Source organism: Xiphophorus couchianus, chromosome 21, assembly GCF_001444195.1.
Source record: "Xiphophorus couchianus chromosome 21, X_couchianus-1.0, whole genome shotgun sequence".
Lineage (NCBI taxonomy): Eukaryota > Metazoa > Chordata > Actinopteri > Cyprinodontiformes > Poeciliidae > Xiphophorus > Xiphophorus couchianus.
This window is the reverse complement of record NC_040248.1, coordinates 10,447,572-10,463,441: the sequence shown is the minus strand read 5'-3', so window position 1 is coordinate 10,463,441 and position 15,870 is coordinate 10,447,572. Positions and strand designations below refer to the sequence as shown.

Sequence of the window (15,870 nt, the reverse complement as noted above, 5' to 3'; positions counted from 1 at the left end):
GCAACCATTGGCCACACCAATAATACTTCAGCAACTCACGTATCAAATGAAGTTGATAGTATTCTGCTGAGTAATCCCATCACTCTTTAAAGATAATTTAGATGTAAATCTGTAAATGATTGTACAAACTCACCACTAGAGTCACGGCTTCATACTCAATGTTTAACTGCAAATCAGCCACACACTGCTGCCTGCCTGTTAAGATATTCTACCCCCTCACCCCCCCCAAAAAAAGAAAAACAAGCCTCTGGTGTGGTTTGTGTAAATGAAGCAACATACATGGCTCTTTTATTTTCTCAAGTAGGTAATCGGGGTACAGTAACACGGGAGGACATGCAGCCAGGCAGGAAGCAGCGTGGGCAGTCTCCCTGTGTCACCGCCTGCGTCAGACCAGACGCCAGGAGGGAGTTTTCCACTGACGAAAAAGGCTGCGCTTCTCGGCAGTCTGCTTCAGACAAGGGAAGCGCTTCGGCTGGTGCGGAGCCCAGGAGACAATAGCAGCGAGAGCTGTCTATACATACACACAAATCTATACATACATATATGCGGGGATTCGCGCACTGTTATTTTTTTTCCTCCTCCTTTTTTTTTTTTTTTTAAATTCACATATTTTATTTCTTGTGCTCATTCGGATTACTCTCCCATCGATTGATTATCCAGTCCTTTGATTCCCAATGGTGATCGGATACTTAAATTGGTGAGTATCGCTACTGAGCGGCGTAATTTATCTATTTGTTCTGTTTGAATGTTTTTAGTTGTTTGGTCGGTTTCAAGTATTTCCACATGGTTTGCGCAAGGGAACCATTGTGACTGGTTAATTTTAAGGGTTTTTTTTGTCTTTGCTGCATTTCTTAAAAGAACGACTGTCGCTCAAGTTGGCAATTTATTGTTGTGACGCGCTTGGACACTTAATCTGTTAAAGTGAGTTTTAATCTAGCAACATATATATTTTTTTATCGACGCAAAAATTAACAAACAAAGGTAGCGGCAAAGATTTTAAAAATAATAAGTTGACCGAGTCGCGATTCCAGCCAATCGGATTCATTCATTTGCTTCCTTTATGCTCTTATTCTGCTTCGTATAAATTCCACAGCTCTCATTTAGTGGTTGAACGCAACTATATAGCGTATTTTGTGCTCGTGGCTTCATTTATATGAACTGTTGATGAGGTTGGCTTTGTGTATTGAGTCTCTGTGTAGTGTGTGTGTGTGGAGTTGTTCACCTCGGTGGTGCTGGTGCGCTTCTTGTAACGAGAGCGACTCCTGAAGGCACTACATGTGAGCGCCCAGCTGACAGGGCTGCTGTCATTAGAATTAGCATTAATCACGAGGAATGATCGGGTCAGGGAGGGGTGGTGGTTGGGGGTGAAAGGGGGTGACTCTGTTTGCGCATGTGCAGAGTGGATTTGATAATTGATTTTTGATGAATTTGATTAGGATATTATTTCTTTTAAAGTGAATGATCTGTGGCAGGTGGACGTTCAATGAGCACTTTCTTGTTTGAACTAATAGTTGTGCATGAGAACAAGCAGTTATTTCTGAATGTATGAGTTAATTTGCAGATGATCAGCTTACATGTGCTGGATGTATTTTGTTGTTTTTTTTGTTTTTTTTTAAAATATCTTTTATTGTTCTCCCGAAAGCTATCTGAGCCACATGTATATCAGAGATAGTTTAAATCGTCTCTAGTGCGACCTCACCCGGATCATTTTTGGAATCATGTTTTTTTGACTTGGTCTGAATGATCCTTTGTTTACAGAAAAGGCTTCTAGTCCTTGCTGTTCAGCACTGATTGGTACATGCTTTTCATATTAATGCACATTAGTGTTAAATAACTCCTTGTCTCATCTTGTAGAACAATAAAATATACATATTTTTTTAAATTAACCAAACAGTATTGCAGTGGTGAAACAAAAGCTCTGTGTCTTTGAGGGAAAGTATTCTGCCAGTATATGTAAACTACATGGATTTTAACTCAAACTGGACGGGCACTCAGTGGTCCCAGGTTCACAGCGGGATTCTCCTATGTAACCCACTCGGGTTGATTTAACACAACTCTTGCAGGCAACACCAGTTGGCCACCTCATATGTCTCAGTTCATGCAGCACAACACATCAGATCCATATGGGCCCACTTTTTCAAACAATTTCTATTCCATATGGGTCTCATTTGCAGCCAGAGAATTTTACACAGAGTGGCCAGAAGGGGGGCACTATTAATCTAAATTGGAAAGGTGACCAAAACTAAGCCATAACAGAACTTCCGGCATTTGTTTTATTTAATATGTTATAGTGGAAGCTAGAATTAATACTCTAAGCTAATTTCTTGTTGTTTTACAACATGCTTCACAAAGTTTAGTGTCGATGAGCTTTTAATTGCTGTGGTTTTCCTAATTGTTATTTTTTTAAGGTTAAGATCCACTGAAACCTGAAACCTATTCTAGCAATAGTCTAACATATATAACACTAGATCTATGATTTTGAAGAGTATCAGTTGGCATTATTGTGAAAGTCATAATTGGGTCTCATTGGATCATCAATTTAGCCCCATTAGGAGTTCACACCCATTCTTGTAATAGTGTAACATATCAAGACTGACTTTGAAATTCTCAATAAAAAAAAAATCCTTATCAATGGTCTTTCTTTTTTTCCGTCTTGCATAAAAATTATGTAAATTGGAAGAGGTGAAAAGAGGTCAACAAATTTATAGAGGTGACTGTTGGTTCCCCTGGATACCCTTGATGGCATCCCTGAATCTACCAAGGCAAATATCATCCACCATCTAACTGCCTCATGTCCATCTTGTTATCTTGTATTCAGTTAACCTTGCGGTGGCTGCAGCTGTCAGGCGCATCAGACAATCTGGATGGCCGCTTCCTGTGCACCGCTCTGTTTGTTTCACAACCTCAGGAAGCTCTTGCACACTTTTGGTATCACTCCATGCCAGCTGGGAGAGAGAAGCAGCAGAAGAAAGCTGAGTTCAGGCGAGGCTGGGCCCCCACGCTTTTGTACTGGGAGCGCAGACAGGAGAAGGAGGGAAGAGGACGGGATGGGGGTAGGAGCGAGGGGAGTCGGCTGACAGTCTTGAACACAGCAGCAGTGGGGAGAGAGAGAGAGACAGAGAGAGCTCCCATCTGGCTTTGTCCTCTCCCAGCATTCCATACGGCAAGTGTCCCAGACTGGAGCATGACCCCTGAACCCACAACCTCCTCCTCCCTTCCTCCCTGCACACATACACACCCAGAGCAATAGAAATGTTCCCAAGTCTGCATGTGCCTTAACAGCCTTCCCTAGATTTTAAAGCTACTAGTCAGAATGGTAAAATCACATTAGATGTGACGCTTTTCCTTTGAGCATTTTTTCCCCCATTCTTCGTCCTTATTTGTATGCTTTAATCAAATTTCTCCTTCAAAGAGGTTTACTTTTATTTTGTACAACTGCAGCAAAGCATATTTAGCTGATCTGTGTGAGCAAACCGTGAAACTACTCATTCAGTTTGCAAGAGGTGAATCATAAAGGAAACCAATCAAATGGAAAACTTCAGAAAACAGATTTGTATCGGTTAAAGTTCTGAAACTGGTCATTGGATGTCTGCTTATATCCGGCACAAAGACTACAAATTACAACTATCTGAAGTTCTAATTCGGATACCTTTACATTTAACTTGTTTATGTGCTCATTAATGGGCACTCTTTTTTTAATAGATCAGTTTTAAATTGAATGTTCACATATGTCAGCATCTATGTGATAATCTGCCAAAAGTTACTGGCCAGCCGTAATGTTTACTAACACAAGTTTATTGTGTGCGTCGTGTGTTTCAGGTCATGGTTTTATACTTTGTGTGCATCACTGGACCATTCCTTTTAAATTTGCACCAAACTTGAGGGCATGTGTGAGGTACACATGCGAGCACATAACCTGACAGGTGTGGCTTTTGAAAAGCAAAAAGCTCATGTTTCTCAGTGAGCAGGACTTTCCATCGTTTAGCAGCAGAAGGCACATCTGGGTTAGATAGAGCCTGTGTTCTTCTCCCACTGTTACAGCTGGAGCTGCGCTGCCAGAGTGGAATTCCTGCGGATTGGAGACATGACATTATTTATTTGTTTTGTACAATCCTTCCCCCTTCTTCCCACCACCTCTCCTTTTTGGAATCGCTATGTGCACGGGGCGAAGCAGAGGAACAGAATGTTTCTGTGGCACAGTCACACAGCGAGCCCTCAGTGAGAACAACAGGCTCAAAGAGGAGGAAGAGGGGAAAAAAAACAGCAGATGTGCTTTTTCTGCTTTGCTCCAGCAGGTGGAGCACTTCTGACTGACAGCTTGGGCTTTAAATAATGAGCCAGAATTTACCCAGCTGGGCAGGAACAGGAGTCGGGGCTACCTTCATTTCTGCAGCTCTGATCCGTTACCTGAGAGGTGTTGTACCCTGAAGCCCTGTGGGAGAAGGGGGCTGACCCGCCCAGACACAACTCCCGCACACGCAGGAAGGACTCCCGGGCTCATCATTATCACATTTTATGAGCACTCAGTTAGTCGTTCAGACGCTGCGAGGTTGTCAGTGTGCCATGTAAATGCTCTCAGCGGGCCAAGATTAGCACAACTTGTCGCTCCCACCCATGTTGTTATCAGCTGCAAAGGGGGCTGGACAGACAGTGCAAGGGGCAAAGTCAACTGTGACTTCTCCTGTTGGGCTGCAGGGTAACGGGGGGATTCAACAGGCTTCTAGTACTTCCTGTGACACGTAGAAATACTGGAGAGGTCTGGAATTTGATTTAGGATTTTCTGTCTGCATAAATATGGGAAAAGACATAAGGGAGTGGAAAACATTTGTATTTCCAGATTTTATTCAGTGTCTCTATCCATCCATCTCGATTGAAATGTCTCCTGAAGATACAAAGTTCAGTATACTTTGGACCGAGGTTCTGGGTAATTTGAGTCTGGAAAAGTATGGAACTTAAACATGGAGAAATGTGTTTTAACCCTAAGTTTTTCTTACGCACAAATGCCAAGATTAAGGTGGTTGTTTTTGAAGTAGCTTTTCTGAAATTTGAACTAGAATTGAAGTCATTAAATGCCATTTTCAAATTTGTATGGAATTTGCTTGAATGAAAAGCATAGATATGTGTTGTGCTCATCATTGGAACCTTTTGTTTCCATCCAGATGTCATCCACTGAAATTACTTACAAATCCTTTAGGGGGACAATAACTTATGTTTCCAGATAAGGTAAAGGGATTCTAAAGTCAAACGAACAGCACACAGCTGTGCGTGTATCGAGATAATCTCGTCTCACTGACATAGTTCTGCGTCTGACTTGAGCTGTGTAGTACTTCTGGTGACAAATCTCCTCGCCAGAGATTTATCTCCCCAACTCTGCGACAACTTGGCTGGGGGAGCACCTTGGCGTATGCGTCCTTTATCTGTCTGCCCGCGTGTGGCTTGATGGAATGACAGCAATGCATAATTTAGTGCTCACTGAAAACATGCTGCGCTTCTTCTCTCTGGCTCAGCTGTCCGATCCCATCCATTCTCCATTTAGAGCGGTAGGCATTCAAAGGCACTGCCTTTTCTCGATTCCCCTCTTTTTTTTTGTATCTTTGTTCTTTTCCTTCCTCGCCCTCCACCCTCTTGCAAAATACTCATTACAAGACAGATTTGGGTTTTTTTTTTCTTTTACTCCTGGTCTCCTGCTCCATCCGTGCTCCCTTGGCCTCGCTCTGTGGCTGCAGGGGCTGAGAAGCTCCAGATTGACTACAAGCCGTCCCTTGCTGGGATTAACCTCTCGCAATTGTTTCTGCCCGTTGAACAGGATTAACAAATCAATGTGTCAGGTAGACTGCAGTCAAGAGACAATGACCCAGTTCTGACACCACTGCCCCCCTTTTCCTCATCCAACCACCTTGTTCCCTCTCCTCCCCCCCTTCTGTCTCACTGCAGCTTTTAATTAAAAAGACTTTGCTTAGCTGGCGCTATGTGCTCCCTGGAGGATGCCTCATAGCTTTGTTTTCCTTTTTTTTTTTTTTTTTTGCAGAAAATTGGGGGGTGGAACTGATGGTAAAATGTGAGGTGAGCTGATACCGTGCAACATTTGGAACACACATGTTGTATGATAAAGTGAACACATAAGCAACAGATGCTGCATCCAGGTGTTTGGAAATTGTTTCAAGGCAGATCCACTCCCTCTCCCCAGCCCCCTGTGTTTTGGATACGAGGCATTTGGAGATTATTTTGTGCACCAACACGTTCGCAGAGGTGGAAATTAGTGGCTTGTGTTCTCACTAGCTACTGTTTGGTGGAAGCCTTTTTTTTTTTTTTTGTAGTTGTTTCAAGCCGGCTTGACCTATTGCAAGGTGAATCATTCATCATGTGTGTACTTTGGACAACCACAGCAAAGACAATAATAGCATCTCCCCCTTACTACTACAAAAGTGTATACCTTTTGCCCTTGACTCTAGCATCTTTATCTTTGTCACCACTGACCACTGATTTAGCCTATTCTTCTCTGCAGTATGCTGATAAAATACTCTTTTCTCCTCTACCTGCTTAGTTTTTTTTCTGTCCCTTCTTGGAGCATTGACTCTCGTACAGTGTTCATACAAGATAGGACAGGCACGTGGAGTGGAAGTTCCTGTAAACCGACTGTCTCGCCTTTTTTTGGCACCTTCAAAGAGCGACAACTTGCAGTAGTTTGTTGACATGACGGGTCTGCCGTTTGTGTTGCTGAGCCTACAATAATTGGCCTAGTAAGACTTAAATTTAGCTCACTTGCAAATGCAAAGGATCCCTTCTCTATAATTATCACAACCTTACCTTTTAATTGAGTTTTTGTTGCTAAATTATAGGTATTACTGTGAAAACATTTGAGCAAACAGAGCTGAAAATAACCCAAAAATTGAGGCACATCCACAAAGTTAGCTTAAATTGGAGCAGCTGGAAGAAGATCTGCAGTGAGTGGAGAGGCAGAAAATTTGATACAATTGATAATCATAAAGAAATATTGTTTCTGATCATTTCAAAGATTAGTGTGACAATAGTCAAACCAACATGAAATGACAGCAGTCATATGAAGTATGGTATAATATTAACAGGTATTCAGCATTGCAACATCTTGTTGCAGAAAGCTGTTTTAGCAGTCTTGTACTGTTGAGGTTTTGCTACTTCATGCCTTCTGACAAAAAAAAAGTGACAGGGTGTGAGGAGTCTGATGATGTTCCTGTATCAGTTTGAGTTAGATACAGAAGTAGGGACCCTTCAATTACTCTTTCACTCCCTTCACTGTCCTCCACATGGCACTCTTGTAGCTGAAACCCAGTGCTTTAACACACTCTCAATCAGAGTGCTATAATTTATTTTTTGGGTGATGGTAGGGAAAACAGTTTGATGAAATTATCTCCTTCTCCATCCCACATAGTTGTTGGGAGTGTCCGCACTGGAACAGAGCCCAGTGGTGTCTTCCCACTCCCCTCTCTTCCTTCCTCTCTCCTCCCCTCCTAGTTTAGGCTCAGTCCCAGATTGTGAAAATGATGACCTGTACTATACAGTGTCCACCACTGCCTTTTCAGAATTGGCAGAGAACCGCGGGGACATCTTTTTGTCGCATGAATATAAAATGTCCAAGTTGTACCCTGCCATCTCGGCAAATAATGCAAGTTTTTAATGTGCTTCGATATTTTCCTACAACTGCTCGAGTTCTGAGACACTTATTAGCCGGTTCAAGTTCAGAATTAAACACATCAACCAGGTTTGACCAGTGTGAGGCAATATTATGGAAGATTAGTGGATAAATGGTGTTCTTTCTTCTCCTTTTTTTCTCCTCCCTTTTTATTTTTAAAGGATTTATTGTTCTTATCGCTGAGCCGGCAGACTCTCTCATGGGAGCCGTGAAGAAACGCATGAGTTGCATACCAACAATCCGAAAAAAACCCCAAAATTCCTCCATGCATCATTGTGCATGTAAAAATTCCACATGAAGACGAGTGGCGAATTGCTCTTAGCCTTGACCTGCTTGAAGAGAATATCTGTGGTTGGATGATTGGGTCACCTTTGTGTGGCCTGTCTGTATAATCAATGCTGAGCTGATGGGATTTGTAAGAGGGTGAAGGGTCCAGTAATTGTTGACTTAGGCAAATAAGGACTGATTGATTGCTTCCTGCACCATGGCTAACTCCCATTATTTGCAGCATGAGGCTTGAATCCCTGGACACTGTCAGATGGCAGTGCCCCAGAACTCAGTTTTGCTGCTCTAGCTGTGCAAAAGTCTTGTGTGCACACAAAAGCATAACAGATACTTGCAGTACATCCTGTTCTTAAGATGAAACCCGTGTTGCTTTTTATTAAGTGGTGTGGATAATGTGCTAATAACCCTTGTCTTTCTGCCTATTCACACAGATTCTTCACACTAGGCGCCATGACTGGGCTTCTGAAGAGGAAGTTTGAGGAGGTGGACGAGGACCCATGCTACTCGTCTCCCTCGCCCTCTTCCCTCTCTTCCGCCTGCTCGGGCTGGGACTCGGAGGGGGAGAGCTGTTACTCGGACACCCTGGATTCCAATCCCAGCAACCCGTGCTCCCCAGTAACAAATTTCAACAGTGAGTGTTCTCTCTCAAGCATTCTCTCAGCTTGTCTTCAGCATCCGCTTAAACTCTGATTGCAACCCAAACATTATACAAGACGGCTTTAGCAATTTATGCCACTGGCATCCGATGAAACACTTTGCAGAAATGGGTCCAGACTTTTACAATGAACACCTCTGATGATTTTTATGCCCTAAAGCTGCAAAACGGTTAATCACATTAAGCACGGGGGCGGCTCACCTCGGTTTTATTTCCACCTTCCTCCCAGAACCTTGCAGATAGACCTATTGCTTCACTTTTCCTTTCAGAGATTTAGGTCGAGCAGCTTCAGGGTGTTTACGTCTGTCTGGACCCGGCTGAGTCTTTAAGGGGACTGGTGGTGAGTTTGGAGAGAGGGGATTGTGTTGTGTATTGGGGAGAAGGTTGCAAGGTTTCCAGGATGGTGGGGCAGGAAGCCAGGAAGAGAAGCATGGCAGGTTGCCAAGGCTGGGAACACACAGCGCCTTGTCTGAAGCCTGGGCGTGCACCCAACACAGGTGCTGGAAGAAACTGGGTGAAGGGATAGAAAAAAGGTGTGGGGGCGGTGGAGGAAGCAGACATGCAAGCCTACTTGGAAGATCTGATTGAGTGGACTATTATGATTTGGTGTTTGTATTGGACAGAAAGTTGTTTGCTAGATATCACTGTGCAAAGATAGTTAATCTGGAAGCTACAGAGTGGGTGCTGTTTGTCTCATGTGGGATGGATGGATATGAAGCTGTACCTGGCACTTGAGTTGATCTGTATTACCCCTGGCAGCACATCAGACGAATCAGTAAGGCTGTTGTGTTTATTGGTTGCCCATACTGAGGCAAAAGAACACTTTTCGCATAACCTTTTCACATTATTGGGATAATTTAATGTGCTTTGAAGTCGTCAGTAATATGTCCTTTACCTAATGTAGACAGAATTACGGTGGGAACAAAATTCCGTGGTAGTAAAAGGTTAACATGTAGTCATAAAGTGCAAAACTTTCCATAGGTAATCCAAAACTGTGCAACCTAACCAACTAGCTGTTAGCGTTACCTTCCACTTTTCTACAAAAACTCACTTTGATACAGCAACTCTCTACTAGATACAAGGGAACTATAATGGATTAATATCTTTTAAGAACATCACTTAAAAAACATCCAAACTTTCCACTTTAACTGTAATAAAAAAGTCACAGAAAAGCTACTGGTTTTTGTACATTTCTTTGATTTTGTACAGGGACTCTGTGTGGAGTTCCCTTCCATAAAACAAAGGTAATGGGGACCAGATGGGCAGGGGATTACCAGACTTTTCTTTAAACACATAGGCTACTCTTATTAAAAATGGCTGCTGGAGTTTAAGCAGTGGGAAAGGTTGCTTAACTTTAAAGGAAACTTAAAAGTTGAAAATTCCTTGATGGAGTAAGTAGAATTTACACTAAAGTTCAGCTCTGCACTCATCCCCCCACTTTGGTTTATTTCTAGGTATAGCTTATTAATGACCTTTAAATGTGTGGATCATGATTCAGGTGAGAAGGTTTCCATCCCACCTGGAAGCCCCAGGGATTTTACTGATCATGTAGTGATCCTTGGTGCTTCCTCCACCGCGTTCACCACTAACAAAAGGGAAATTCCTGAGCTGGGCGTCCTTTGGTCGCACGCTAGTGTACAGCTAGATTAATTCTCAGCAGTTTGGGTTTCACTTTACAGGATGTACGCATGTCAGACTGCTCTTGGCAGTATCATTTAATTGGGTACATGATAAGGCCAGGTCAATGAATCACAGAGGTGTCCTTTTACAATTTGTCCAGCAGCATCAGCACAAAGATGTGGAGCAGTATGCCATCTAGTGGTAGAAAATGATGTAGGATCACCCTTTATGTGTTCTAATCTTCTTCTTTTTGTCCTTCCATAGCAACATCCATTCTGAAGAAATCCAAAAGGGCACGTCGGGGCAACGTCACATTCGACCAGGTGACTGTGTTCTTCTTCCCACGGTGCCAGGGCTTCACCAGTGTTCCCAGTCGAGGAGGCTGCAGCCTTGGCATGATGCAGCGCCACAGCGTGCGGCGTTCATACACTCTTGCAGAATTTGCTGCGGAACAACGGGTCCTGCGCAGGGAAAAATTCCTCAATAGGCTTCGGGAAGAGAAGCTGGAAGCTATGAAAATGAAGGTGAGAAATGCCTCTGGCTAAAATCTACTAACTGGGGCTCAGCCTCCTGTCTGTGGTAGCAAATACACATGATTCCTTTTGTCTGCTACAGCTGACAAAAAACGGAACCCAGGAATGCGAGGAGGCAGATCGGCTTACATTAGACGACATCCCCGAGCAAGACATAGACATCAGCAGTGCCAACCTGGACGAGGGCTCTTTCCTCCAGCCATTCCCATCTAAGAAACGTTATGCACTGCTCAAAGCAGCTGGTGTGAAGAAGATCGACAAGGAGGAGAAGAGACAGCTGCACGAGCTCAGGCTCTCCAGGGAGAACTGCGGTTGTGACTGCCAGGGTTTCTGCGAGCCTGAAACGTGCAGCTGCAGCCTTGCGGGCATCAAATGTCAGGTAAAAACAACAAAAAAATAAAAGATTACCTAAAATTTCCTGCTGGTAACTGCCACCAAAGAGAATTCAAATGAAAGTTTTTGTTGCAAATATTTCACAGCTTCTTTCTGCTCTTGTAGATGGATCACTCTTCTTTCCCATGTGGCTGCACCAAAGACGGCTGTGGCAACACAGAGGGCCGAATTGAGTTCAACTCTAACCGTGTACAGACGCATTACATCCACACTATAATGAAGCTGGAGCTGGAGAAGAGGCTGGAGGAGCAGTCCAGCACAGAGGAAGAGGAGGAGGAAAACACTACAGACGCAAACACCCAGCTACCAGCGGTGCCCTCCTTCCCTTTCAGCTCAGAGCTGATGGCAGGCGGAGAGAACAGCTGCAGCAGTGACATGACGGACTCATCGGACTCATCTGGTCAGAGTGAGGACTCTGAGGCAGGCGAGAGCCAGTGCAAGCATCACAGCCAGCTGGAGGTCGACGAGAAAGGTCTGAGCCGGATATTGAGTTTCAACGATACGAATAGCGGGGATAGCGAGGATAAGGACAGTAAAAACACTCGTTGCCCAAATCAACAGAAGCAACAGCCAACAACAGAGGCATTCAGTAGCTTCAGCATTGTGGACTTTGCTGATGAAAATGACAACATAGATGCTGCGCTGTTGGAATCCACAGACAGTCACACAGACAATCGAGCAATGGCCATTTCAGAACTCTTGGATGAAAACGCCAACCAGGGAAACGGCATTTTCCACAGCTGCAGCGTCCCGCACACGCCTTCTCCCAGCATTGATCGCTCGGCGAGCTACGATATGGACCTGAGCCTCTCCTCGGAGTCAGACCTGGAGTTCTTTGATGGCTTCCCGTGCTTGGGGCCCAGCTCGCTTTATAATTCCCTGAAGGAGTACGAGCACATGGACAACTATTTCCAGTTTCAGCTGCCTAGCTACCCCAGTTTTCCCGCAGCGAGCGACACGGGGACCTGCCTGCTGGAATCTCTGATTGGCCTCTCAGAATCCGTCCCAGAGCCCCCTGCTACATTTACGGACAATCAGCTGATGGAGGAAGCCATGAAACTGTCTGTGATGGAGTCTGTGAAAGTTTGACAAAATATGTGAACTACGTAAGAAAGGAAAAACCCACAAGAGAGAGAGGTGGGGATAGGGGGGGCTTTAGAAGAGGACTTAAAAATGCACATAAGATGTCAATGTGTTATGAGGAAGCTGTGATTTCCCTCTTTTTTGCCTATTAAATATTCAGATTCCAGACTTGCCTTCAAAATGTTAGCAAAGCAGTTTGGGATGATTGCTGTGTGAGATGGCAGCTAGGGGTTAAAAGTGGACAGAGATTAATTTGACCAGGCCAACAGAAACCAGAGAATCCTAAGAAAGCTCTTTTAACCAAATTAAGACCACCAACCGCTCGCTGAGCAGGAATCACCCTTAAAACTGTTTCCAGGTTGGGTGTAAATCTCAACACAGCTGAATGTTCACCTCAGGGAATTAAAGTTTTTTCTAGCTTTCTAGCTTTTGGAGGCAATGTGTGGTGACCATTGCTGTGATTGCCTTCATATGAAACCCGAGTCAGATTGAGATGTACAGTAGTTCTGTTTGCATCCCCCCCCCCTCCTTTCTGGAGATGACTTGAGCGAAGAAAAGCTGAAGTCTTCATCCCAAAAGGTCTTTTTAAGGTACAAGAAAAAAAAAAATCCTCTCAGAGCTCCTCGATCAGCACTTTATCTGTGAAAATAACTATGTATGCATAGGCATTGTTTTGGTTATTTGGGATGGATTCAACAGTTTGATGCTAAATTATGGAGTTTCTTATTTATGGGCTGGTATTGTTGCTCATATTCTTAAACAAAAAAGAAGCTGTGTCTATTTTATTTTGTTTTAAATTATTTCCTTTATGGTTTTATTTATTTCAGATGAAGCCTCCATTCACAAAGCACTGTGGTTTGTTTACCTTAAAGTGCAATCTCCCTTCTTTTTTTTTTTTTTGTCATTATCACATTAAGGTATTGCTATGGGAAACGGAACCCAGTGGCGGTTTTTGATGTTTCATATAGGCAATTGCCCAGGGCGACATTCCAAAGGGGAGCACTTAAGAAACTGTTAGAAAATATTACATTTCTGCCCTGAACAAGTTTTACATTGTTTTTATGCATGTGCAGTCATGGGAGAGTGCCCCCTTCTTCCTGCTGTCTTTAGGGTGACTAGTTTACGTGCTTTATGAAGAACTGCATTGCATTTGATCCAACCCCAGCTTGATTTGTGGATTTTTGATTGGTTGGCAGAAAGAAGAGCTTGCACAGAATGTCATTCATTCAAGAACCGCCACTGATGGGACCACACGTCCATCCGAAAGTATTTAATATCTATTCTCTTAACACTTTGTTTTAAGTTATTCTGTCTTTTATTTTATGAGTTATTTAATTTAAAGACATTTTGGCAATAACGTGGGCTGTCGTGAAGTTTACTGGATGTGCCTGTTTATCAGGGGAGCCATGCCGACCAGAGGTGTGCGCACAGTGCTTCTGTTTAAGCTTTTGGGACTGAAAACTGTGGAATCTCCCTAATCACTGAAACAAATAAAGAAAATTATGGTTCTATTTGTATTGCTGCCTATAACATAACCATAGAAAAATTACACTAATATTTTCTAATATATGTAGGATGAAAGAATTCTAATCACTGACAAATTGAATATTTTATTAAGAAAGCAAAATTAATAATTTTCGATCTCAGATGACCTTTGTAATATATGAATTATAGAGAAAATGTATGCTTATGAAGGTTAGTGCATTCTGAAGTATTTTTAATAGGCAGCCAAATGGTTGAATATCTTAGAGAAAAGCCACTAAAACGTAAATTGCAAAAAATCTATTTGATTGTACTCTGAGTATTTCTGGAAGTCTGTGACTTGGGTTAAAATATGTTAGAAATTACACAAATGCGAAGGTTTTTTCTTTTTGGTTTTTTTGTATTTTAGTGGATTAAAAACTGCATATATTATACGGTTTTTAATCCCGAGCCCTGAAATTTGAAGAGTTGCCTCATTGAGTATCAAACAAGACTTTTTTTGAGCTGAGGGACACTAGAGAGCTGATGTACATATCCTCACCCTTTCCACGGTTGTTTCAACAGCCTTTTCTGGACCCTTTAGAAATTATGCATGCAGGTCCTATTTGTTAAAACTTCTTCTGAATAATTGTATTTTTTTTTTAAAGTGCAGAATGCACATCGGAAATGTATTATTCGCTTTTTGCCTTTTTTTTGTAATAATTTCATCCTGTATATGTTCGTATGCCACAAAGATTGGCACCGTTCTTTGCCAGCAAACATAATTTCTCTTGTAAAAAAACATTCAATCTCATGAAGAAATGACATCAGTGAGTGTTTATCAGTGTAATATATTACAGTACAGTTTATTATTTCAAAAGAATGTGTCTTACTTTTTCTTTGCCTTTTTGTGTTGTGCATATTTCTGCTTGAAAAGGTCCTGCAGAGCAAACAAAGCTGCTTTATTTTTTACATATTCACACATTAATCTGCTGTTCAAAATCATTTTCTTTCATCTAAGCCATTTTGACAGCTTGTCCCTCCAAATGATAATAAAAAAAAGCATTCTTTTGTAAATGCCTAGCTGTTTGTGTGATTTGTCATGTGTTTGATATTTTAGCTTCTTTAACTTTTATATTTTCACTTTGCAGCTACAACCTTTCGTGTCTTTTCTGATTATTTAATGAGACACACCAACAAAAAGTAGTGCATTGTGGAAGTGAAAAGAAGATACATGTTAGCAAAAAAACGTGTGCATATATAAAAAGTCCCCATTACTTTAATACCCCTAAATAAATTAATCTCAGTATAAATAAGAATGAACAAAAACCTCTTGAGGAGGCAAAAGACTTGTGGCTGGAGAGGAAGTTTACTTTTAAACAGGACAACAATCCCAAACATACAACCAGAGCTTCTTCTGCATGGTCCAGGTTTACAAGAAGAGAAAAGTTGTGGTAAAAAATTAAAACCTGATATTATCAAACACCTAATGCGACTGAGGCTGAGCAATTTTGCAAAAAAGGATGGGCAAAACTTTCCGTCTCTTGATGTCCAAAGCTGAAAAAGACATACCCGAGGGGGCCACAACCAAAAAAATATATACTAAGTTAATATGTAACAGATGTAAAATGTCAAGTTTCACTGCGAACGTCAACCTGACCTATAAAAGTTAATAATGCAGATCGTTTATGAGGTCAAGAAGCCATTTTGTGCACAAGCCATTTTAAACATTTTCAGAATTTATTTCACCTTCCTTAAAAAAAAAATATTTTTCACACAATACCCTAAAATCTGGTGTGAAAGATCTCCATGTCTGAAGAAAATGGAAAAACACCCAATATGATGTCATGCTGTAGTCTCCCAGAGTACCGCAAACATATGGCCAGAAATTCCAGGCGGGGGGAGTATGTGACTGCTTTTAGCTCACATTTGGTCACAATTAGTGTCGCTTGGATCCTAGGCGAAAATTGCACAAATCTTTTAGCTTTCCTTGATCCTGACAACTCAAGAAAAAACATTTCACCTACATGCCATTTAAGTGAAAATTGTCGGTTTCCTGCGATCTTTGGTTTAAAAACATCCTTTGGAATTTTCCATCATCTCAGGCTGCAGCTTGGGAGGTCAGGAGATCAGGATCATAATAATGAACATTTATTATGAACCAATGAACA

The 15,870-nt window shown here is 42.2% G+C and overlaps 1 protein-coding gene across 2 annotated transcripts; it reads left to right on the top strand.

Moving 5' to 3' along the window:
- Nucleotides 1–435: 435 nt before the first annotated feature.
- csrnp1b (cysteine-serine-rich nuclear protein 1b) lies at nt 436–14,776 on the top strand. 2 transcript variants are annotated; one of them, XM_028005084.1, is made up of 5 exons: nt 436–697; nt 8,386–8,585; nt 10,494–10,753; nt 10,845–11,141; nt 11,261–12,244. In XM_028005084.1, the coding sequence occupies exons 2-5, from the start codon at nt 8,405–8,407 to the stop codon at nt 12,242–12,244; spliced, it is 1,722 nt and encodes a 573-aa protein (XP_027860885.1). In that variant the 5' UTR covers nt 436–697; nt 8,386–8,404. The 2 variants fall into 2 exon arrangements, with proteins under 2 accessions (XP_027860885.1, XP_027860886.1); XM_028005085.1 differs by lacking the exon at nt 436–697 and having other exon boundaries at nt 8,405–8,585; nt 11,261–14,776.
- Nucleotides 14,777–15,870: the final 1,094 nt, after the last annotated feature.

Excerpts from the sequence above, each read along its gene's own strand:
- csrnp1b (XM_028005085.1), top strand. The coding sequence starts at position 8,405 with ATGACTGGGCTTCTGAAGAGGAAGTTTGAGGAGGTGGACGAGGACCCA. Across the intron at positions 8,586-10,493 it reads CCCAGTAACAAATTTCAACA|CAACATCCATTCTGAAGAAA; the intron begins GTGAGTGTTCTC and ends GTCCTTCCATAG. Across the intron at positions 11,142-11,260 it reads TTGCGGGCATCAAATGTCAG|ATGGATCACTCTTCTTTCCC; the intron begins GTAAAAACAACA and ends CTGCTCTTGTAG.